The sequence below is a fragment of the Balaenoptera acutorostrata genome, chromosome 6 (genome assembly GCF_949987535.1).
Source record: "Balaenoptera acutorostrata chromosome 6, mBalAcu1.1, whole genome shotgun sequence".
NCBI lineage: Eukaryota > Metazoa > Chordata > Mammalia > Artiodactyla > Balaenopteridae > Balaenoptera > Balaenoptera acutorostrata.
This window is the reverse complement of record NC_080069.1, coordinates 43,899,883-43,923,790: the sequence shown is the minus strand read 5'-3', so window position 1 is coordinate 43,923,790 and position 23,908 is coordinate 43,899,883. Positions and strand designations below refer to the sequence as shown.

General features: G+C 40.0%; 1 protein-coding gene and 1 pseudogene across 5 annotated transcripts in view; one reads left to right on the top strand and one right to left on the bottom strand.

Moving 5' to 3' along the window:
• The window catches only part of NFX1 (nuclear transcription factor, X-box binding 1), a 78,706-nt gene that overhangs the window by 33,271 nt on the left and 21,527 nt on the right, over positions 1 to 23,908 (top strand). For 4 of the 5 annotated variants that reach the window (XR_009008610.1, XR_009008611.1, XM_057548440.1 and 1 more), the window contains exons 8-13: positions 4,953 to 5,052; positions 5,136 to 5,353; positions 10,743 to 10,840; positions 14,743 to 14,773; positions 19,578 to 19,660; positions 21,105 to 21,213. Coding sequence is in view for 3 of the 5 variants with exons in the window: in XM_057548440.1 (XP_057404423.1) it covers positions 4,953 to 5,052; positions 5,136 to 5,353; positions 10,743 to 10,840; positions 14,743 to 14,773; positions 19,578 to 19,660; positions 21,105 to 21,213 (639 nt within the window). In the remaining 2 variants the exon portion in view is untranslated. The remainder of the gene's footprint in view (positions 1 to 4,952; positions 5,053 to 5,135; positions 5,354 to 10,742; positions 10,841 to 14,742; positions 14,774 to 19,577; positions 19,661 to 21,104; positions 21,214 to 23,908) is intronic. The other variant, XM_057548442.1, reaches the window with a different exon arrangement.
• LOC130708384 (heterogeneous nuclear ribonucleoprotein A1-like) lies at positions 22,064 to 23,060 on the bottom strand (annotated as a pseudogene).

The following is a 23,908-nucleotide window of genomic DNA, read 5'->3' as shown; positions in this document are numbered from 1 at the left end:
AAGTAATCTTGAAAAGGAACAGTTGAAAGACCTGATTTTAAGACTTACAAAGTTACAGTAATTGTGACATTGTGGTTATTGGTGTAAAGGTAGACTAGTAGATCAATGGAAGACAATAGAGTCCAGAAATAGACCTCAATGTATACAGTCAGTTGATTTTCAACCAAGATATTAAGTTAATTCGGTAGAAAAAGGAGTCTTTTTACAAATGGTCCTAGAACAGCTGGATGTATATATGGGAAAAAAAAGTGACCCTCAACCCCTGTCTCACTCTTTACACAAAAATTAATACTATATGGGTCATGGGCTTAAATGTAAAACCCAGAAACATAGTTTCCAGACGAAACTATAAGAGAATATTTTCATGACTTTGGGATCAGGCAGAGACTTCATAGAGCAACAAAAATACTAACCGTAAAAGAAAATAATTGATAAATTGAACTTTATCACATTAAGGAAATGAATTGATAAATCACAGATTGTATTCAGAATATTTAAAGTACTCCTACCAGGGCTTCCCTGGTGGCACAGTGGTTGAGAATCTGCCTGCCAATGCAGGGCACACGGGTTCGAGTCCTGGTCTGGGAAGATCCCACATGCCACGGAGCAACTGAGCCCGTGAGCCACAATTACTGAGCCTGCACATCTGGAGCCTGTGCTCCGCAACAAGAGAGGCCGCGATAGCGAGAGGCCCGCGCACCGCGATGAAGAGTGGCCCCCACTTGCCACAACTAGAGAAAGCCCTCCCACAGAAACGAAGACCCAACACAGCCATAAATAAAATAAATAAATAAAAAAATTTGAAAAAAGAAAATGCTCCCTATTAAAAAAAAAAAAAAAAAAAAAAAATAATAATAATAAAGTACTCCTACCAAAGAAAAAAGAAAAAGATAAAGTACTCCTACAAATCAACCAAAAAAAGACAAACAACTCACACAGTGAGCAAAAGACTTGAACAGCTACTTCACAAAAGAAAATATGTTAATGGTCAGTAAACACATGAAAGGTGCTTAACACCTTTAAACACTAGGAAAATGTAAATTAAAACCACAGTAAGGGCAGAATAGTATAACCACTTTAGAAAACAGTCCAGGGGAGTTCCCTGGTGGCCTTATGGTTAGGATTCTGGGCTTTCACTGCCATGGCTCAGGTTAAATCCCGGGTCGGAGAATTGAGATCCCACAAGCCGTGTGGTGTGGCCAAAAAAGAAAAAGAAAAAGAAAACTGTCCAGTAGTTCCTTTAAAGGTTAAACATAGAATTACCATGTGATCCAGCAATTCAACTCCTTGGCATATACCCAAGAGAAATGAAAATATATGTCCATACAGAACTTGTGAATATATGTTCATAGCAGCATTTTTCGTAATAGTCAAAATGTGTGAGCAATACAGATTTCTATCAAATGATGAATGGAATAAATGTGATATGTCCATAAAAAGGAATATTATACAGCCATGAAAAGGAATGAAGGATTGATACATGCTATGAAGTGAATGAACCTCCAAAACATTATACTAAGTGAAAGAAGTGAGTCTCAAAGGACCACATATTGTGTAGTTCCTCTGTTTTTATGACTGCCTCTAGTCAGTCAGCTGCTGTGTATTGGTTATATAGTTTTATTTTATTAGATTTTACTTTGGTGTGATGCTATTGATCTGTGCTTGCACTTACAATAAGAAATAACCCTATGAAATGTTTTGTGCTGTGCACTATAAGGATTTTATGTAGGGAATTGTGCCATATACTATTCAGTATTCTGTTTATGGATCCTCTTGGAAGAAAGTCTTGTCTGGTCTTAGTTCCAAGAAGTTGTGTTTCCTCAAAGACTGTATCTTAGGAAGCTGGTATAACTGACCTAATGTTCGTCTTTATAGTGTGTACTTTTTAGCTGTGATTCATTCTCTACCCTTACCATTGTTTTTCTTTTTCTTTTCACATCTTTTAATTTGCGTTCTCTAGATATATCTCATGTATCCTTATATGCTGCCCCAAATCCATTTTGAGATAAGGCAGGAGTTAAGTATATATTGGCAGTTTGGTTTTAGCAGTGTAGATTGTAGTGTGGGAGAGTCCCTTTGATTTGGACCATTTTTAGCTCTTGATACATATTGGGCTGAATCACACTTTTTTGTCAGATTTGTATGGATCCCAGTCTCTTCCTTTCTGTTTTTGTGTACGTAGCTGATTTTTCAGACCCAGTTGAAGACTTTTTGTTTGTCCATATTAAATATCTAGCAAAGCATTTTGGCCATCAGTGTAGTTTATTTATCTTCTTGAATTGTAATTCTCCTAAGATCACTCTCAGCCTTATCTGGAGATTTAATAAGCATTCCTTCTGGGTCTTCATTCACGTGCTGGTAAAAATGCTGAACAGGTTCAGGCTGGCAACAGAGACCTTTCTGCAGACTGTCTTTGGTTCCTTAATACTCTTTAACCAGCAGTGACTCCACCCAACTCTTCTGTCATCAGCTCATATTTCTGTCTCTCGTGCCTAAGCATAGTAGAGTTTTTAGTGTTGTACTCAGATTATTTCCTGATTGATCAGGGGCTCTACTTTTGTTTTTATTGCACAATTTTCTTTTCTTTTCTTTCTTTTTTTTTTTGAGATCTACATGCTTAAATTTTTTTAATTAAAGTATAGTGATTTACAATGTTGTGTTAATTTCTGCTGTACAACAAAGTAACTCAGTTTTACATAATATATACATTCTTTTTCATATTTTCCATTATGGTTTATCCCAGGACATTGAATATAGTTCCCTGTGCTATATAGTAGGACCTTTTGTCCATCCATTCTATATGTAATAGTTTGCATCTACTAACCCCAAACTCCCAGTCCATCCCTCCCCCACACCCCCTTTCTTGGCAACCACAAGTCTGTTCTCTATGTCTGTGAGTCTGTTTCTGTTTTATAGATAAGTTCATTTGTGTCATATTTTATTTATTTTATTTTAATTTAATTTAATTTAATTTTATTTTATTTTTGGCGGCGTTGGGTCTTCATTGTTACGTGCGGGCTTTCTCTAGTTGCGGCGAGCGGGGGCTACTCTTCGTTGCAGCGCTTGGGCTCTAGGCATGGGGGCTTCAGTAGTTGTGGCTCGCAGGCTCAGTAGTTGTGGCACACAGGCTTAGTTGCTCCGCGGCATGTGGGATCTTCCCGGACAAGGGCTTGAACCCGTTTCTCCTGCATTGGCAGGTGGATTCTTAACCACTGCGCCACCAGGGAAGCCCTGTGTCACATTTTAGATTCCACATATGAGTGATATCATATGGTATTTGTCTTTCTGTTTCTGATTTCACTTAGTATGATAATCTCTAGCTGCATCCACGTTGCTGCAAATGACATTATTTTGTTCTTTTTTATGGCTGAGTAGTATTCCATTGTATATATGTGCCACATCTTTATCCATTCATCTGTGGATGGATATTTAGTTTGTTTCCATGTCTTAGCTATTTTGAATAGTGCTACTGTGAACATAGGGGGGCATGTATCTTTTTGAATTATAGTTTTGTCCAGATATTTGCCCAGGAATGGGATTGCTGGATCATATGGTAATTCTATTTTTAGGTTTCTGAGGAACCTCCATACTGTTTTCCGTAGTGGCTATACCAATTTACATTCCCACCAACAGTATAAGAGAGTTCCCTTTTCTCCACACCCTCTCCAGCATTTGTTACTTGCAGACTTTTTGCCTCGAGGTATTTTTTAGTTTGCTGTTTTTTAGTTTGCTTTTTGATTTCCTCGTTGACCCATTGGTTTTTTAGTAGCATGTTGTTTAGTCTTCATGTAATCGTTGTTTTTCTCATTTGTTTTCCCTTGGTTGATTTCTAGTTTCATGCCATTGTGGTCAGAGAAGATGCTTGAAATAGTTTCTATACTCTTAAATTTGTTGAGGTTTGTTTTGTGCCTTAGTATGTGGTCAATCCTAGAGAATGTTCCATGTGTACTTGAAAAGAATGTTATTGTCACAGTTTTCTGACCCTTGATTCTTTGGTTCACAGCTCTCTTATGTCTCTGAAAAAAAGCCTCTGTTCTATTTGAGCAGAAACTTAGCAAAGAAAAGCCTGCTTGCAGAAGCTCTCAGTTGCTAGGGTTTGTTTACCAATTTGTTGATTCCACCAATTATCTAAGTTGATGAAAATTAGTCCTTACCAGACTTTGTTACATACTAGTCAGAAACTTTTTTTTTTTTTTAGTTTGCTTTAGAAACTAACTCCTTGAATATAACACATACTTATTGCTGATCTCAAGAAATAAAGTAACCCATTATTTCTTCAACCCATAGAAAAATCTATAGATATTAGACTGGGTTCTCTATGCAGTAAATAAAAGTCTCAAGTTATTTGAAACACTTTTTTTACTCATTGTCAGTACTCAAACATGATTACTTCAAATTTAACAATAGTAGAATACAAATTAATAAGGATTTTATATTGTGCCTATTTTTAAATTTCTTTTTAGCATCAGAGACTTTTTCCAAGCATTTTATGTGAACCCCAGGATATGAAGTATTAAATCTATGCTGCTTGGTTGAAGTGAGGATGGAATCCAGTTATCAACTCCTCTGTAACTACCACCAGTTTAGCTTCCATCTCCTGCAACATCTCCACAGGACCCCAGAAAGCCTCACAATCCATGGTTTTCAACCATGGCCTTATGGACCAGAGAGTAGTCTTTTACTCTAAAGGATTGCTTCACTTTAATGCTCATGTTGAGGTGTGCTGCATATCCATGAGATATGGACAGAGTCTAATAAGGCCTTTTTAATTCTTTTCCTGTGGTGAAGCTCTTAAGTGGGGCTTAGAGCTGCTGTATAAGCCACATTTATTTCTGCATCAGGTCTAATCAACACTAGTGAATAGCATTTTGTGTTTTCTTATAGATTGTTTAGAATATTTTAAGCACCTGTACAGATTACTAATCTTTTGTTTCTGAAATTATGTCCTCAAGTATGCTACTGTGGCAGCACCTCCCGAGACGTGTTATGTGGAACAGATATAGGAAAGTCTGATGGATTTGGGGACTTTGGCTGCTTAAAGATATGTGGCAAGTAAGGTTTGATGTTTTTCTCAGTTAGAATAAAGCTGTATTTTATGCAATAATTATGTAATAGTCTGTTGTTTTTCTTAACAGGGACTTGAAATGTGGGAACCACACGTGTTCACAGGTGTGCCACCCTCAGCCCTGCCAGCCATGCCCACGTCTCCCCCAGCTGGTGCGCTGTTGCCCTTGTGGGCAAACCCCTCTCAGCCAATTGCTAGAACTTGGAAGTAGCGGTCGGAAAACATGCATGGATCCTGTCCCTTCATGTGGAAAAGTGTGCGGCAAGCCTCTGCCTTGTGGTTCCTTAGGTAATTAGTAGGCATAAAGTTGTCTTTAAAAATATGAATGTAAATATTTGGCAGCAATGGCTACTTAAACAAAATAGTACATAATTCCAGTTACAATGTCAGAGGTTTTTCTAAATATTATGATCAAGTTTGTGTGGGTAATTTTTCTTTCCTCCTCAGATTATACTTCTGAAAACTCACATTTGCCCAAACGATCTCTCTTTCTAATTCGGGTATTTTATTGCCGACTCAGGACAGTTGTGGTTAGATACTGTTTTGTGGGGGAGTGGGCATTGGGGTGTTCATGATTTCTCTTAGCAGCCTACACTAGTATGAATGCCAGGTATCGTTTTACTAATTTAGGGTTCAACAAGTGTTTAGAAGCATTTTCATATAATAGAAACATCTTAAAATAACTGGGTGAGGTGTTTAAGAACTGAAATTTTAAGTACACTTAAACTTCATTCATTTGAACCACTCAAGAAATGTCTTTCTCTACAGCTAGGTTTCCCATATAGCTGAGGATAGCACCTCCTGAGCATCATTTTGGAGGGACATTTCTCTAAAATTTACATTCCCTTCTTTCTTTAAACAAAGGATACTGAAGATAATTTCTTTCCCCTTATTTGACCCAGAGTCATCATTTTCCTGAACCTCAGTTATTGTATTATGCTGAATACACTGATTCCCTCTGGGCTTGCTGAGGTTTCTCAGGCGATTTCCCCATAGCAGTGTACAGTTTGAATTGTTTTATTTATTTGTTAAAGCTTTTGGTTGTTTATTTTCTTATGAATGCTTTCAGTATGCCTATGTGCCTGCCTTTAGTGACTCTCCCTTTCTTCTGAGTTGTGGCTTCTGATTACTTGGATATAGAAACCAGAAAACGTTTGTTGGGATTAGCTATAAAGTAATAGTCTGAGCTTCTGACAGAGACTTTTTGAGGCAGTCCTTGGGATATGGATGTGTACAGTTTTGCAGTGACTTGGCAACTTCTCTCCTGAGTGAGGGTTCAAAGGCTGTGTGTTCAGAAAAATGAAATTGGGCAAGTGAGTCTGAATAAGAGATGTGTTCCTATAACTAACTGTGATAAAGATAAAATCTTTAGGTTTGGTTTGCATTTTTCCAAAAAGAGAGATTTCACATTTCTTCCAAGTACCAGTAGGAGCACCCTACCTAATTCCTTTTCTCAATCTGACTTTAAAATTATGTGTAGAGAAGAAATGCCCTCTTCTCATATTTTAATACATTTCAACCTCATCAGGAAAATCAGTTGTCTGTTGCTTCTCTGTGTCCACTGTGAAAATGTATCTTCAGATAATCCTTGTGAAATAGAGATCAGATGACTTCCAAATCAAGAAGGATGGTAAAGGTCTTCCCGTTTCAGAAAGCACATGGGTCAGTTTTGTAAGAATTTCATATAAAATGACCAGAAATCTTACCCAGAGGCTAAGATAGCTTGTTGGCATTGACAGAAAGAGGAAATGTGAAATAGTTAATACAAAGGGACTTGAGCAAGAGAAGGACAGTAACTGTCAGTATGAACAGACCTGGGGGTGGGACAAGACCAGCTCAAGGGACTCAAGAGTAACTGCTATACCTCAGCAGAGTTTTAATCATGGAACACTTTTAAGGAACTAAGGTGAGTTGGATTGAGAATCTCAAAGAAAAGCCCATGGCTAGTGGTAACAGTGGCTCTCATGTTTATTCAGACCTGGCTTATCTATAGAAAGCTTGTTAGGTCTTAGTATCTCACCCAGTAGGAAATTTCCGTCCTAGACACATAGCTTTAGTACAAAAGACTAGGTGGAGTTCTGCTTTCAGGATGGTAGCATGAGGAGCAAAACAAGCAAAGCTGGGGAAAACTATAAAAAAGCAACCATTTAAAGTCTCTGGAAATTGTCCTGTGGGCATACATCAAATGAAGAAATTTTTATTGAAGAAAATCTACTAAAACTGAGTAAGAACAGCAAGAGTGTGTGTCATTTGAATCACAACCTACTTTCTCCTTCCCCACCCCTTCCCAGCTCAGCTCAACAAAAGCTCCACTCAGGATTGGTGTGCCCAAGAAATTGGGGCTTCATCTACCCTCAGCTCCCAGTCAAGGGTTACTTGCTAGGAGGAGTGGACCACCAGCTTTTCTCACCCCCCCCTCCCCCCAACCCCGCCAACTCCAAGTTGAAAAGGCTAAATTTCTGGTAAGCAGAGCTGACAGGTTGGGGACTCCCTTCCTCCGCACAGCCCACCCATAGATTGGAGGCTCTACTCTAGTCACAACAGGCAGGAGTACTGGGGCATCAGTCACCCTCACCCCAGCTCACTTGTAGGAGAGAGGTTTCACAGTGAGAGAAGAAAGCTAAGAAAACTAGAGGCTGCTATCTCACCCAGCACCCATAGTAGTGACTGAGTGACGGGGTGGGGGGAGAAGCAGTCCATAAGGAAAGAGTTCCAAAATATTCCCCAAAGGAACTGACTTTAATTTGAAAGAGAGTGTGGGGAAGTTCAGGCCTAAGGGCCCTTTAGAAAACAATAGCTCCTCTTAATTAAGAGCAACAGCTAAACTATAGGCCAACTGGTTCACCAGAGAGACCCAGGGAAGGAGATAACTAAGAGGAACCATCCTGGGGTCAGAACAAACCTCACAGATTTGCCTCAAAGACTACCTCTGCCCAAATTTTATTGGATCAGACTGCTGAGCAGTTTATGCCCCAGGACATTGTTGAAAATAATAGAGCAATCAGCCAGCAATTAGTGGAGCCTCAGGACTGAGTGTAATACCAAATGAGGCAGACAGCTTAACAGAGAGATCAGGGAAAGAGACAGTCAAAGAGAGCCCTGCTAAAACCATTGTCATCCCAGGGTGACCGTGCACATGCCCAAGGCTGTGCCATCTAAAGAACAACACCAGTGGCTTCATACTATGATAGAAATAGACTTCACCAAAATAGCTTAGCCAAGGCACAAAACAAATAAACAAGTAGACAACAACAACAAAAAACAAGCTGTGGGAAGAGGAATCAGTATCCAGAGTTGCTGCAAACAACGTATTACCAAAAATGTTCAGTTTCCAGCAAAAAACTACAAAGTATGCAAACAGAAAAAAAAACCCCACAGGTAACAGAAACTTTCTGTTTCAGTTTTCTGTGAGAGTGGCCAATGTCAAATTTAACAGAGACTTCAAGGTAGCCGTTATGAATATATTCAAAGAACTAAAGGAAACCATGCCTGAAGAGGTAAAGGAAGGAAGGTGTAAAGGCAGTGTTTCATCAAATAGAGAATATCAGTAAAGAGAGAGAAATTTTAAAAAAGAACCAAATGGAAAATCTGGAGTTTTCCAGTAATTAAAATTTTAAATTCATTAAAGGGACTCAACAGTAAGTTTGAGCTGGCAGAAGAAAGGATCAATAAATGTGAAGATAGATCTATAGAGATTATATAATTCAAAGAACATAGTGAAAATGAAGTGAATAAAAGTGAACAGCACCTCAAGAGAAATGTGGGACACCTTTAAGCACACAAACGTGTAATGGGAACACCAGGAGAGGAGAAAGGAGCAGACAAATATTCAAAGAAATAATGGTGGGAAACTTCAGATTTATTGAAAGACATTAATCTACACATCCAAGAAACTCAGCAAATTCCAGTAGGATAAATTCAAAGAGATCCATGCCTAGGCACATAGTAAAAATGCTGAAAGCCAAAGACAAGGAGAAAATCTTGAAAGCAAGAGAAAAATGACGCATTACATACTAGGGAACCACTGTAAGATTCACAGCTGACTCCTCATCAGAAACAGTGGAGAACACTGCATCGCAACAGGAAGGCAGTGGGATGACCTATTCAAAGTGCTGAAAGAAAAAAATTACCAACCAAGAATCTTATATCCAGGAAAAGTCTTTCAAAAAAGAGAAAAACAGAGTTCTCTGCTAGCAGATATACTTTACAGTAAATACTAAAGGGAGGTCTTCAGGCTGATACCAAGTAAACCCACATGTAAATTTAAATCCACAAGAAAAAGCAAAGAGTAAAGGTAATTACATAATTATAAAAGAAAGTATAAGTGCATATTTCTTCTTCTTGCAACTGATTTAAAAAGTGATTGTATAAAATATGCATATAATTGTATTGTTAGGCCTACAGTATATAGAAATGTATCTGACAGTAACAGCACAAAGGAGGTCAGTGGGATCAAAGTTGTACTGGAGTAAGGAAATGATACCAGATGGTAACTCAGATCTGTAGCAACAAATGAAGAAAACCAGTAATGGTAAATAAGATAAACATAACAAGTTATAAATGCATACTTGCTCTCCTTTCTTTTGTCAACTTCTTTAATAGGCATAACATAAAGCAATAATTTTAACATTGTACTGTTGAATTTGTAACACATATAAATGTAATATGTATAACAATAAAAGCACAAAAGAGAAGAGAAAATAGAGCTATATGGGTGTAAGGCTTCTGTATCTCACCGGAGTTAGGTTGGTACAAATCTGAAGTAGATTCTAATAAGATGCATATGATAAGCCCTAGAGCAGCCATTAGGAAGATAACTCAAAACATAATGGAACATGCCATTACCAGGAAAAAATGTTACACTGGAAAATATTCACTTAATGCAAAAGAAAGCAATGAAGGAGAATTAAGTTAACAAAAAGACATGAGATGTAAAGAAAACTAAAAGTAAAATGGCAGACATAAATCCAACTATATCAATACTAACATTACCGTCAGTGAATTAAACAAAAACCAGAGATTGTCAAAATGAATTTTTTAAAAAGATCCAACTATATGCCATCTTTGGGAAACAGACTTTAGAGTCAAAGGTACAGTTAGGCTGAAAGTAAAAGGATGGAAAAAATGCATCATGTAAACAGCAGCCATTGAGAAAGACTATGGATGATCCCTGATGGGGTCCTTGAAACAGGACTTGTCCTAAAATCTAGCTTAGCAGAATGACTAGCCAGGCCACCTATCACCAAACGTTCATAGAGCTTAGTGAGATTATGGATGATGGTTTCTGATTACTTACGATCCCCAGGTGATTTTCGGAGTCAAGAGTACTTCAGCAAGTCACCCATGGCTACAATTTTAAGGAGATCCGAGTCTAACCTGGAGACTTGAGGTCTAAATAAAGAGTCAGAAGATCTGTTCCTTGACTTAGGCAGAGCATCTTGTGCTCCAGAGCATCTTGCTGTGACTAATGCTGGGGCCTGTCCTTGCTGGAAAAGGCTCAGCCTGCCAGGTGAAGGGAAGATAGGGGAAGAGGCATTTGATAGCATCCTTCTTCCCTCAACTCTGGTGATGGAGTTGCAGGGAACAGAGGTGGAAGACCGTTGTGGCTAGTTAATTTGGGAGTCTGAAAATGAGTAGTTGCAATTTTCATTCCCAGCTCTTTTCATTTTTATTAAAGATTTCATTCATACTTGTGAAAAGCGCTGCCATGAAGGAGACTGTGGACCATGCTCTCGCACATCAGTTATTTCCTGCAGATGCTCTTTCAGAACAAAGGTAAATCCTACAGAATGCTAGAGTTGTTGCCACCAATGCCTTTTACTTATTTGTTTGTTTGTTTGTTTACTTATGGCTGCATTGGGTCTTCTTTGCTGTGTGCGGGCTTTCTCTAGTTGCAGCGAGCGGGGGGCTACTCTTCACTGCGGTGCACGGGCTTCTCGTTGCAGTGGCTTCTCTTGTTGCAGAGCATGGGCTCTAGGCACGTAGGCTTCAGTAGTTGGGGCGAGCAGGCTCAGTAGTTGTGGCGAGCGGGCTCTAGAGCTCAGGCTCAGTAGTTGTGGCACATGGGCTTAGTTGCTCCACGGCATGCAGGATCTTCCCTGACCAGGGCTCAAACCTGTGTCCCCTGTATTGGCAGGTGGATTCTTAACCACTGCGCCACTGGGGAAGCACCCAATGCCTTTTAAATTGGTGATTGTGGGAGGGAAGGAATCAAAATAACCTCAGGCTTATTTCTGTTAATACTGTGTATGACTCATCCAATCCAGCCAATGTATACCGATATCTACCATGGACCAGTTGTATGATCGGTGTGAAGGGGTATGGCACGCAAGGCTCAGAGGCCAATAATAGGCTTAGGGCACATATACAAGTAGCTTGACCAAATACAAGTGTGATAATGCTAGATGCCAGAAGAGAAGAACAATAGCACCGTTGCAAGCAGTTAGCTCACTAAGTTAGAGGGAACACAGTCCACAAGGTCGCCCTCACTTCTGACACCCACTGCAGGAGTTCAGACAATTGCTGAATTAGAACAGTCCACATGACCGCCCTCACCTCTGATACCAACTGCAATCCAGTGGTCCCCAAGGCTACCCTCAAGATTTGATTATTCGCTAGAAGAAATCACAGAACTCATTGAAAACTGTTATACTCTTGATTACAATTTACTACAGGGAAAGGATACAGGTTAAAATCAACCAAAGGAAGAAGCATGTAGGGCAGAATGCAAGAAAGTACCAAATATGAAGCTTCCAGTTGTCCTCTCCCCATGGAGTTGGAACAGCGTTACTTTCGTAGCACCAGTGTGTGATTGTATGCGTGGAGTATTGCCAACCAAGGAAGCTCACCCACCTGCGAGTGGGTGGTCAGTTTTTATTGGGGCTGCATCATGTAGGCATGGTTGACTGCCCATGTAGCTGATCTCAGCCTCCAGTCCCTCCAAAGTCTACTAACACTGTGTGACCCAAAGCCCATGCCCTAAATCACATCATTGGTCTTTCGGTGTGGCCAGCCTGCACCCTAAATCATGTTAGACTCTCTGGTGACCCAAGGCTCCAGGGAAACAATGACACTCGCATTAGCCATGATATTCCAAGATTATCTCCCAGAAGCCAATGGCAAAGGCCAGACCTCTCTTCAGATAGTGTTAATTTTTCACTATACAACTGTTTTGTCAACCTCTGCTTTCTGCCTGGGACAAACTTCATTGGACTATGTATTATAAAAAGTCATCTTACCATTTTGGAATTAGTGCCCATTTCTATGTCTGTAACCAGAAGAGGCAAGAAGCTTTCCTCTGAAGTCTGTAGGTAATCCAACTTGGGGAACATACTGAATGTTGATCTGTCCTGCTCTCTGATGTATTTCTGGTCATTTCAGTGCATATCGGCACCTGTCCCAGCAGAACACAGGCCTGAGTAGAGACAGAATTCTGAGTAGTTGATTCTATTTGTTAAATACAGCCCAAGGTCTGGGTAGCAGCTGACTTGCAAATGATTCTGAGGATATTGTCCATAAATTGGGAGCTAGCTTAATAAGTAAGCTTCAGAATTAAAGAAAAAATTGTCAAAGTAGTGCAATTTACATGTGACAAAAGTTGTATGAGGATGTGTGGGGTTTTTTTCTGAATGAAATCACAGAATACATAGGACAGTAAAGGTATTTTGAATGTCAGGTACAGGACCATTTTATGCTTTGTAAATACCAGCTTGAAGACTGTGAGATACTCTGATTTAGTAATCATAAATTTAGTAATGCCTGGAGGTGCTCTTTGTGACCAAGAATTACAAACAGGGTTGGGATACACAACTGTCAGTTTGCTTCTTTCTCCCCAACAATCCCTTTCTCTGTCTCTGTGCTTTTTTGCTTCTCATTCACTCTCTGTCCTCACTCCCCCTAATAGTGGATCCCATGGCAGTGAATGTATTCTTGAAAAGCTATTTTGTAAATTGAATTTTTTTTGCAAATAAAATCTTATTCTAAAATTGCTGGAGGAGCTCACTATCAATATGAATTCTGTTAAACAATTTGACAAAGTGAAAGATCTCTTTGAAACACTGATAATTACCTCATTTTTCAGCCAGATTTTTCCTGAAATATCTTTTGTAATGGAATGGACTTTTCCATGGAAGTGAGTTTTCTAGATAAATAGAAACTTATTTCTTAAAGCTTCAGAAGTTCTTCTCTTTTAATCACTTTGGTAGGAGTCTGAGAAATGTTTGCTGTATCTTACTACCTATTAACAAAGAACCCTATATTTAAGTTTTTATTGGTAATTCATATTTAGTATAGGGATTTATGGGAGTTCTGTCTTTCCCTGCAGGTGTACATACCACTCCAGCATGTCATTTCTTTTTCTTTTTCTTTTTCTTTTTTTTTTCTCAACTCCAAACAGCCTCATGTTGTGGGGTGGCTGGCGCCTGTCAGGCAGAGTCCCTTCCAGTTCCCTGGAATGAATGCGCTCCGGCAGCTAGCTGCTGGGCACTCAGGGAAGGGGCTGCCTCTGGCTAGGGTCGACCCGGCACGAGCACAGACCCCTGGGCTGGCTTCGCCAAAATTGTTACCGAACACAAGTTCATGCGCCTGACGCACGGTGAGGCCAAACGAATAAAACTTCAGGGTTTGGAGCAGAGAAAGGTTTATCGTAGGGCCAAGCAAGGACAATGGTGGCTTGTGCTCAAAACCCCCAAACTCCCAGCATTTCCTGTGTACAATCCAGTGTTTGTATTAACTGGAGCACTCACTCAAGCAATTTCATGAGTCACTTTTGCTTTGTATCTCTAGAGAGCATATGGGGAATTTTTTCATGTCATAGAACCGAGCCAACTCATTGATTTACCAAAAACATTTTTCTAGCCAAGAAGCTTCAATTTCTTAGACATCTTCACGTCTGTTATCAACTCCAGCAGCTGCCCCCCTTTTTCAGGGTCATTTTCACTGAGAAGAAATGTTTTTATCATTTTGCTTATTTCGGAGTACATAGCAACCTGTCCATGACATCAAAGCCAAATTCAGATGCAGATGCTGGGCAGCCATCCAGGCTCACTCTCTCCCAAGTGACTGGCCCTTCACACAGCAGCCTCCCCACACATGTTACTCAGGAACATGTATCAGCAGAATTACGTGTGATAGACCTTTGAGGCCATTCACACATGATTGAAACCAGGGTAGCAAAACTTTGAATGGCAAAGGACTTCTGTATTCCACTCTGCTACAGTTCAGCTGCATTGCCAGGGATACTCTTGAGTATGTAGAGCTGTTTGTCCCTGCATCAGATGGTACTGATTGTTACATATTTTCAATTCTTATATCTGCTTTTTATGGCTTTTTCTGTCTGTACCCTTGCCAGACAGTTATTTCTCTTTGCTTTGCATACCTTTAGCAGTCAGTCCTTCTTTCATTCAGGTTTTATAATACGTAATCTGCTGTGAGTTTAGAGGTCAGACCACAAAGAATGTTATATTTGCATGAAAAGTCATTAGACCTGGGGCCCTGTTGGGAGTAAAGCTTACAGGGACTGGGCAAACGTAGCTCCCGATAGGTGAAGTTAGTGAATAAGCGACTGCCAGAGAAGTACTGGGTATTTGGGATATGCATGTTACATTTAGCATTATGCTGCAGTTGTGTTGTTTCATTTATTCCTGAAGTAGTTACTATTCCCTTTTCTTTCTCCATAGGAGCTTCCATGTACCAGTCTCAAAAGCGAAGGTATGACTGGGAAGGGGCATGAGGTAACTTTCTGGGGTGAAGGTAATTTTTTACATCTTGACAGGGGGATGGGTTATATGTCAGAATTCAGTGAAGGTACTTTGTGCATTTAGCTGTATGTAACTTTTACCTCAAAAGAAAAAAAAAGAACCATAAATTGAATTCTAGTTAATGAAATGCTGTAAAATACAGGGGAAGTGTATTCATGTATGCAGCTTACTTTGAAAAGCATCCAAAATTAAGATAAACTGATAGTTGGATGGAAGAATAGAGAGTTATGAGAAAAAGCAACTACTGGTAGAGTCTAGGTAGTGGGCATATATAGGTGTTCACTATAAACTCGTTTCAACTTTTTTATATGTTTGAAATTTTTCATAATAAAATGTTGGTATGGGAAGGGAAGGAAAATAATATCTAATGAAGCAAACTTTGTAAAAAACTGACTCTGATGCTTGATCCCCTTATGGCTTGATAGGACTGTTGGATACCTAGAACAGGGGGACTCAGCCAGCAGCCTTATTAACGTTTAGGCCTAGAATATTGTTTCTTCCTTTGTCCTTGATCCTGATACTCCACTTTATTATGGTTCTGTCCTTGTTTTACCAACCGTCACATAGTCTTTGTTTAAACCACCTTAAAACTGTTTTGGAAAAGTGATAGAAGATAAACTTATACAAAATAAAAGTTCTTATTCTGGTCAGAAAGAAAGCTGTATTGGTTAAGGTGCTTCTGGCTACAGGTATCAAAAAACCCAAGGAAAAATGACTTTAGCTCTAAGGAGGTTTACTGTCTCTCGTAACAGGAAATCTGGAGGCAGAACAAGTCCAAGGTTGGTTAATTACAAACCCAGTGATTCTAGGACTCCAGTCCAGCTTCCTGTGATTTTCTTGGTTTTCCCCTCATGGGTATTAGTTAGCTACAGCAATTTCATGCATTGAAAAAATTGTCATGTTCCCAGCAACATCTAAAGAAAAGGAGAGATTCTTCTCTTCCTTCTTGAGAACAAGGAAGACAGTTCTAAAAGACCCTCAGTATGCTTTTTATCACATGTTCCTGCCCAAACCCTTCACTAACAAGGGGAATGGAATTACCATGACAGGCTACACTATTCAGCATTCACTCCTGTAATGGAGGAACATGTGGGCGCCCAGTTTCTGAACAAAATTAAGGCTCTGTTAGCCTGAGGAAGGTGGAGAATGGCTGAATATCTGCCTCAAATATCTGAATATTTGACATAACCAGAAATATCTTCCTCAAAACCACAGTCAAAATTTTGGTAATTAAAAAATATAATTTGGAAAACTTACTATATTAATACATAATTTTTAATAATTAAAAAATTGATAAAGTAATTTAACGTAAAAAGTAGAAATACACCCTCACCCCATTTCCCCCTCCTAGTTCCATTCCCCTGATAAAACCACATCATTAGTTTGTTGGGTATGGGTCCAGATCTTTTTCTATATTCATACAGATGTATACATGTGCTAGTATGGTTTTGTTTTTCTGCTAAACTTAGGTTCTTACTAAACATACTTTCTGGAACTTGTTTTTTTCCCCTCAGTAATATATCAAAGACATTTTTCCATGTCAGTGTGTATAGCTCTCCCTCTTGAGAACATTCTTTATGTGGATATGCCATAGTATAGTTCACCATTGCTCTTTTGTTGGTCGTTTAGGTTGTCTCCAATTTTTCCCCATTACAGATAACGCTGTAACCATCTTGTTACTTTTTTAGCTTACGATGAAAATTTTCAATCATATGTGAAAGTAGAGAGACTAGTATAGTGAATCTCTGTGTACCTATCACCAGTCATCAACAGTTATCAGCATTTTGCCCATCTTCTTTCTTCATCCATCCCTCTTTTTCCTATTTTTAATTTTCACTGAAGTACTTTGAAAACAAATCCCAAACGTTATTTCACCAGTAAACACTTCAGCGCCTTCAGCACCTTTATTGAGATAATATTCACAGAACATACAATGAAACATTTTTTTGTTTTGTTTTGTTTTTTCTTTTTTTTAATAAATTTATTTACTTTTTGGCTGCGTTGTGTCTTTGTTGCTGTGCGCGGGCTTTCTCTAGTTGCAGCGAGCAGGGGCTACTCTTTGTTGCGGTGTGCGGGCTTCTCATTGTGCTGGCCTCTCTTTGTTGCAGAGCACAGGCTCTAGGCACACAGGCTGCAGTAGTTGTGGCATGCAGGCTCAGTAGTTGTGGCTCGCAGGCTCCAGAGCGCAGGCTCAGTAGTTCTGGCGCACAGGCTTAGTTGCTCCGTGGCATGTGGGATCTTCCCAGACCAGGGCTCGAACTCGTGTCCCCTGCATTGGCAGGCAGATTCTCAACCACTGCACCACCAGGGAAGCCCTAGGTAGAAGTTTTTTAAAAGAACTGCCACATTGTTTTATACAGTAGCTACACTATTTTACAGTCCCACCAGTAATGTATGAGGGTTTCATTTTCTCCACATCCTCTCCAACACTTGTTATTTTCTGTTTTTTATTACTACTATTATTATTATTACTGTTATTGCCATCCTCAGTGGGTATGAAATGATAAATCATTGTGGTTTTGATTTGCATTCCCTAATAACTAATGATGTTGGGCATTTTTTCATGTACTTGGCCATTTGTATATCTTCTTTGGAAAAGTCTATTCCTTTACCATTTTTTAATTGGGTTGTCGTTTTGTTACTGAGTTGAAAGAGTTCTTTATAAATTTTGGATCCTAGACACTTATGAGATAACTGATCTGCAAATATTTTCTCCCATTATGTTGTTGCCTTTTCTTGATGGTGTCCTTTGATGCACAAAAGCTTTTAATTTTGATCAAATTTAATTTATTTTTCTTTTGTTGCTTGTGCTTTTGGTGTCCTAGCTACTTTTGAAAGTGTATCTGTAGGAAGCATTACTTAAAATGGAATTACCACTTAAATTTTTGATAGATACATATGTACTCCAAAAGTTTATTCTCCCATTCACTAAGTGTGTGTGCCTTTTTCTCCACACCTTCACCTGTTCCATACATTAATCAGTCTTCCTATTTCCTTTTCTTCTTCCAGTGTTTTTTTTTTTTTTTGGCTGCGTTGGGTCTTTGTTGCTATGCGCGGGCCTTCTCTAGTTGAGGTGAGCGGGGGCTACTCTTCGTTGCAGTGCGCGGGCTTCTCATTGCGGTGGCTTCTCTTGTTGCGGAGCACGGGCTCTAGGCGCGTGGGCTTCAGTAGTTGTGGCACACAGGCTCAGTAGTTGTGGTGCACGGGCTTAGTCGCTCCGCAGCATGTGGGATCTTCCCGGACCAGGGCTCGAACCCGTGTCCCCTGCATTGGCATGCGGGTTCTTAACCCCTGCGCCACCAGGGAAACCCCCTCTTCTTCCAGTTTTATTGAGATATAATTGACATATAGCACTATATAAGCTTAAAGTGTACAGCATAATAATTTTTTGTTTGTTTTTAACATCTTTATTGGGGTATAATTGCTTTACCATGGTTTGTTAGTTTCTGCTTTATAATAAAGTGAATCAGCTATACATATACATTTATCCCCATATCTCCTCCTTCTTGTGTCTCCCTCCTATCCTCCCTATCCCACCCCTCTAGGTGGTCACAGAACACCGAGCTGATCTCCCTGTGCTATGCAGCTGCTTCCCACTAGCTATCTATTTTACATTTGGTAGTGTATATATGTCCATGCCACTCTCTCACTTCGTCCCAGCTTACCCTTCCCCCTCCCCGTGTCCTCAAGTCCATCCTCTATGTCTGCGTCTTTATTCCTGTCCCAGCATAATAATTTGACTTACATACATCATGAAATGATTATTACAATAAGTTTAGTGAACATTCATCATCTCATATACATGGAAAATGAAAGAAATAGAAAAAAAATTTTTGTCTGTGATGAGAACTCTTACTTTACTCTCTTAACAACTTTCATATATAACACACAGCAATGTTAATTATATTTATCATGTTGTTCATTACATCCCTAATACTTATTTATCTTGTAACTGGAAGTTTGTGCCTTTGACTGCCCTCCTCCAATTCCCCCTCTCCCCACCCCCAGCCTCTGATAACCACAAATATGATGTCTTTTTTATGAGTTTGTTTGTTTTTGAAGTATAGTTGACCTACAACACTATGTTAGTTCCTATTACACAGCATAGTGTTTTTTTCTATACATTTCAAAATGATCACCACAATAAGTCTAGTTACATTATGTCGCCATACAAAGATATTATTTAGTTATTGACTATATTCCCCACACTGTGCATTTCATACCCATGAATCATTGGTTTTGCAACTGGAAGTTTGTACCTCTCACCTGTTTCTTTTTTCCCCAACCCCCCTCTCCTCTGGCAACCACCTGTTTGTTCTCTGTATCTACACTGTTTCTGTTTTGTTATGTTTGTTCATTTGTTTTGTTTCTTAGATTCCACATATAAGTGAAATCATACTGTATTTGTCATTCTCTGTCTGTCTTATTTCTCTTAGCATAATATCCTCTAGGCCCATCCATGTTGTCACAAATGGCAAGATTTCTTTCCCTTTTTTTAATGGCTGAGTAATATTCCATTGTATATATTCCACATCTTCTTTATCCATTCATCTATCAGTGGGCACTTGGGTAGTCTTCCTATTTTCTATTTTTTGACTGGCAAGTGAAAAGTGATATTTAAGTAGTATGCATTTTCACCATAACTAATTTATTTACATTATTACGTTTGTATTTCTTCAGCCTGTAGTCACACAAATATTTGTTGAATGAATGTTCATATCCTCTGACTTTTTTTTCTTCTTAATTGTTCATAGCAGATGCTACATTTATGTGTGACAAGAGGTGTAACAAGAAACGGTTATGTGGACGGCATAAATGTAACGAGATATGCTGTGTGGTAAGTGGACCTATCATTAAGCACTATCAGATTGCATTCATCTAGGGGCTGGGCTTCTGGAAGCCTCAGCCATCTAGAATGCAGCCCAGATTTGGAAATCACTGGGAGAGGCCCCTGAGCAGCAGTCAGACTGCTACCCAGAGAGACAGACTGGGTCTTTTTAGGCCTCAGCCGGGTCAAGAAGTCAGCTGATGGCAACATGAAGGAAGGGAAAGAAGAAAGACAGAAGGCCTCAGGCCCCAGAGCTCAAGACCACTGGATGATCATGTAGTCATCTGCAGGAGACTGTATGCTGTCCCAGCACACAGACTGGCTTGGCCTTAGCAACTCAGGCTTCAAGTTTCATATATTCCATGGGTCAGATCAGTAGGCAAAATGAGTGTGGCTTTTTTTTTTTTTCCAGAAGAGGGGCCTCCATTCTTGGATATGCTTTTCTTTTTTTGGGGGCTGCGTCGGGTTTTAGTTGTGGCACATGGGTTCTTTGTTGAGGCATGCGGGATCTTTTTGTTGCGGCGCGCGGGCTTCTCTCTAGTCGTGGCATGCAGGTTTTCTCTCTCTAGTTGTGGCGCACAGGTTCCAGAGCTTGTGGGCTCTGTAGTTTGCAGCACACGGGCTCTCTAGTTGAGGTGCACGAGCTCAGTAGTTGTGGCACATGGGCTTAGTTGCCCCGCAGCATGTGGGATCTTATTTCCCCGACCAGGGATCGAACCCGCGTCCCCTGCATTGGAAGGAGGATTCTTTACCACTGGACCACCAGGGAAGTCCCGAGTGTGGCATTTTTTAAAGAACAAGTTTCAGTTATCTGAAGTATTCACTTCTGTGGAACTAAGTAAAGGAAGCACTACCTGGCAGTGGGTACTGTGTTATCGTGTGTGTGTGTGTGTGTGTGTAAACAAGGTAACACAGTACCAATAGTAAAGTAGTACATATATACACACACATATATAATACACAATTGTTATTTTTAGCATTTACGTTGACAGTGTGAAGAGTGATGAAATTGTTCTGTGTATCAAGACTTACTTATAAACCTGTGTTTGAAAGTTTAAAGACTTCCTCTTATTACTGAATATTTCAAACATATGTAAAAGCAGAGATACAAGTATGAGTCCCATATGCCCAACATCTAGCTTCAGTAGTGATCAGGTCATAACTAATCCTGTTTCATTCACATCCCCACCTACTCCCCCTCCTTTGATTATTTTGAAGCTAATTCCAGATATCATGCGATCTATAATTGTGGAGAGCTTCTTTATTAATCTTGTTTATGGAAAATATAAAATGGAGATAATTTTGTAAACATATATAAATCTCTCAGGAATTCCCTGGCAGTCCAGTGGTTAGGATTCTGTGCTTCCACTGCCGGAGGCACAGGTTCGATGCCTGGTCGGGGAACAAAGATCCTGCATGCAATCAATCAATCAATCAATATCTCTCCTCCTAGGATAAGGAGCACAAGTGTCCTTTGATTTGTGGGAGGAAACTCCGCTGTGGCCTTCATAGATGTGAAGAACCTTGTCATCGTGGGAACTGCCAAACATGCTGGCAAGCTAGTGAGTGTCTTCACTGTATACTGTATTATATAGAGTTTTCTAGAAAGTCAGGGATGATATATTCTGAGTGATTGATTTTCTTAGGTTGGTATGGATTACTGAATTAATAAGCCTTAGTATTTCAGATATATTGAGACTTTTTTTAAAAGAGGGTATTAAATCATTTATTGGTTACACGTGATAATGGATGATACACAAGCCTCATTCCCATCTATAACTTTATCTGGTACCATAATTCAGTTTAGATATATTGCATAGAATGTGCCAACAATCATATTAATAACCAGAAAACTCCATAACTTTGCTTGGGTGACCCTTTTAACGGTGAACTGCAGGTCACAACACAGTAACTGTCAGTTCAGCTGAAGACAATGGCTTCTCCACCCAAGCGGGTTGTAAATAAATTTCGAATGGGCCCTGGCATCACCCTGAAGGAATTCTAACTTCACATTGTTGGGGTGAAGTTTACCAAAATGACTTCAGAGTAGACTAACTTTACACAGCACAATTTTAAAAAGACACATTTATTCAGCTTCATGAGTGGACTGTTACATTTAGCAATCAACAGCATGGGTGCAAAAAAAAAATCTACATTAAAACCCTTTGTTGGAATGCTTTACACTTTCTACAGAACAGAAACTAAAATAACTTGTTATACAATTAGTCACAAATACAGTCCTCGAGTTTTTTTGCCCATACACATGAGTATTGTCAAAAGCATGTCTTCTTTGTAGCAGCTAGGCCCTGCCACCACTGTGCTTGGCCGAGTTCACAAGTCTGTTGTAACCTGTAGCTTCCCTGTCACTTCTCTGGCTCTCCTTTCCTGCTAAGCTTTGTTTCCTGGCAGTAATTAAAACCTTCTGCCACTGCCATAGCTACTGCTGGAACCATAGCCACCTTGGTTTCGTGGTTTGGCAAAGTATTGGCCTCCACCACCATAGGAGCCAGAACTTCTGCCTCCAAAGTTTCCTCCTTTCATGGGTCCAAAATTTGAAGATTGATTGTTGTAATTGCCGAAATCATTGTAGCTTCCGCCACCTCCAAAATGGCTTTCGTCATTACCAAATCCATTATTGCCATCCCCACTGCCACCATATCCCCCACCACCACGGCTGCCACCAAAGGCATCTCGACCACTGAAGTTTCCTCCACCACCAGAGTTGTCATTCCCACCAAAACCACCTCCACGACCACCACCAAAGTTTCCAGAACCACTTCGACCTCTTTGGCTGGATGAAGCACTAGCCATCTGTTGCTTAGGTAGGGCTTTCCTTACTTCACAGTTGTGGCCATTCACAGTGTGGTATTTCTGAATGACAGTCTTGTCTGCGGAGTCATGGTCATCAAAGGTTATGAAAGCAAAGCCTGTGTTTTTGCCACTGCCTCAGTCATGATTTCAATCACTTCAGTTTTCCCACACTGTTCAAAATAATCTCTTAGGTGATGTTCTTCAGTGTCTTCTTTAATGCCACCAACAAAAATCTTTTTCACGGTTAAGTGGGCGCCAGGTCTTTGAGAATCTTCTCTTGAGACGGCCCTCTTTGGTTCCCCAACTCTTCCATCCACCTCGTGTGGCCCTGCATCCATGGCCGCATCCACCTCCTCCGCAGTGGCATACGTGACAAACCTGAAACCTCTGGAGCGCCTGGTGTTTGGATCCCTCGTTACCATACAGTCTGTGAGCGTTCCCCATTGCTCAGAATGGCTCCTCAGACTCTCATCGGTTGTTTCAAAGTCAAACGTCTGATGAAGAGCTTCCGCAGCTATTCGGGCTCTTTGGGAGACTCTGACTTAGACACGATGGCAGTAGAGGGGGGAGGCTTCCATGATTGCTTACTCGGCAGCATTCACAGCAGAAAAGCTATTGAGACTTTTAAAGAAGTTATTCCTCTGTTGTCCCTGAATGTATGAAACTTGGGATGTAAGCAGTGATCCTAAGATGGGGTCTGCTTGTGTTATAATATTAAAAACTCACATTCATTATAACACTACCAATCCCATCAGAAAACTCTGGGGAAAAGTATTAGGAAGTTGTCAAGCTCATAGTGATAAACGCGTATTTTCCAAAATTCTATTTTCACTTGAAAGCTTGAATGTTATCGTTGGCAGCAAATTCAGTTTTCTTAAAGTGATGGGCTCACTGCTAATTTTTGATACAACGTCTGCCAAAATACCCAAGTCTGAATAATCATAGTTTGTCGGTCACTTTTTCAAGGAAAACGGTGTGTTATGAAAAAAGAAGTTAATTCAGCAATTCAGCTCACGACTCAGAAAAGTGCAGTTCTTTAAAATGACCAGAGGTCAGACAGCCGTCCATATCTGAGGGTTCCACATCCATGGATTCCACATCCATAGATTCGACCAACTGTGGGTTGAAAACGTTCAAGGGGAAAAATTCTAGAAAGTTCCAAAAGCAAAACTTGAATTTGTTTTGTGCTGGCAACTATTTATATAGCATTTACATTGCATTGGGTATTATAAGTAACCTGGAGACGATGTAAAGTATACAGGAGGATGTGTGTAGGTTGTATGCAAATACTACAGCATATTATATAAGGGACTTGAGCATTCTTGGATTTTGGTACCCATGGGGGTCCCGGAACCAATCCCTTCCCGCCAGGATGCTGAGGGACAACTGTATTTTTGTGTGCAACAAAAGTGCTTGAAGCAGATACCCTATTTTGTTCCACAGAAT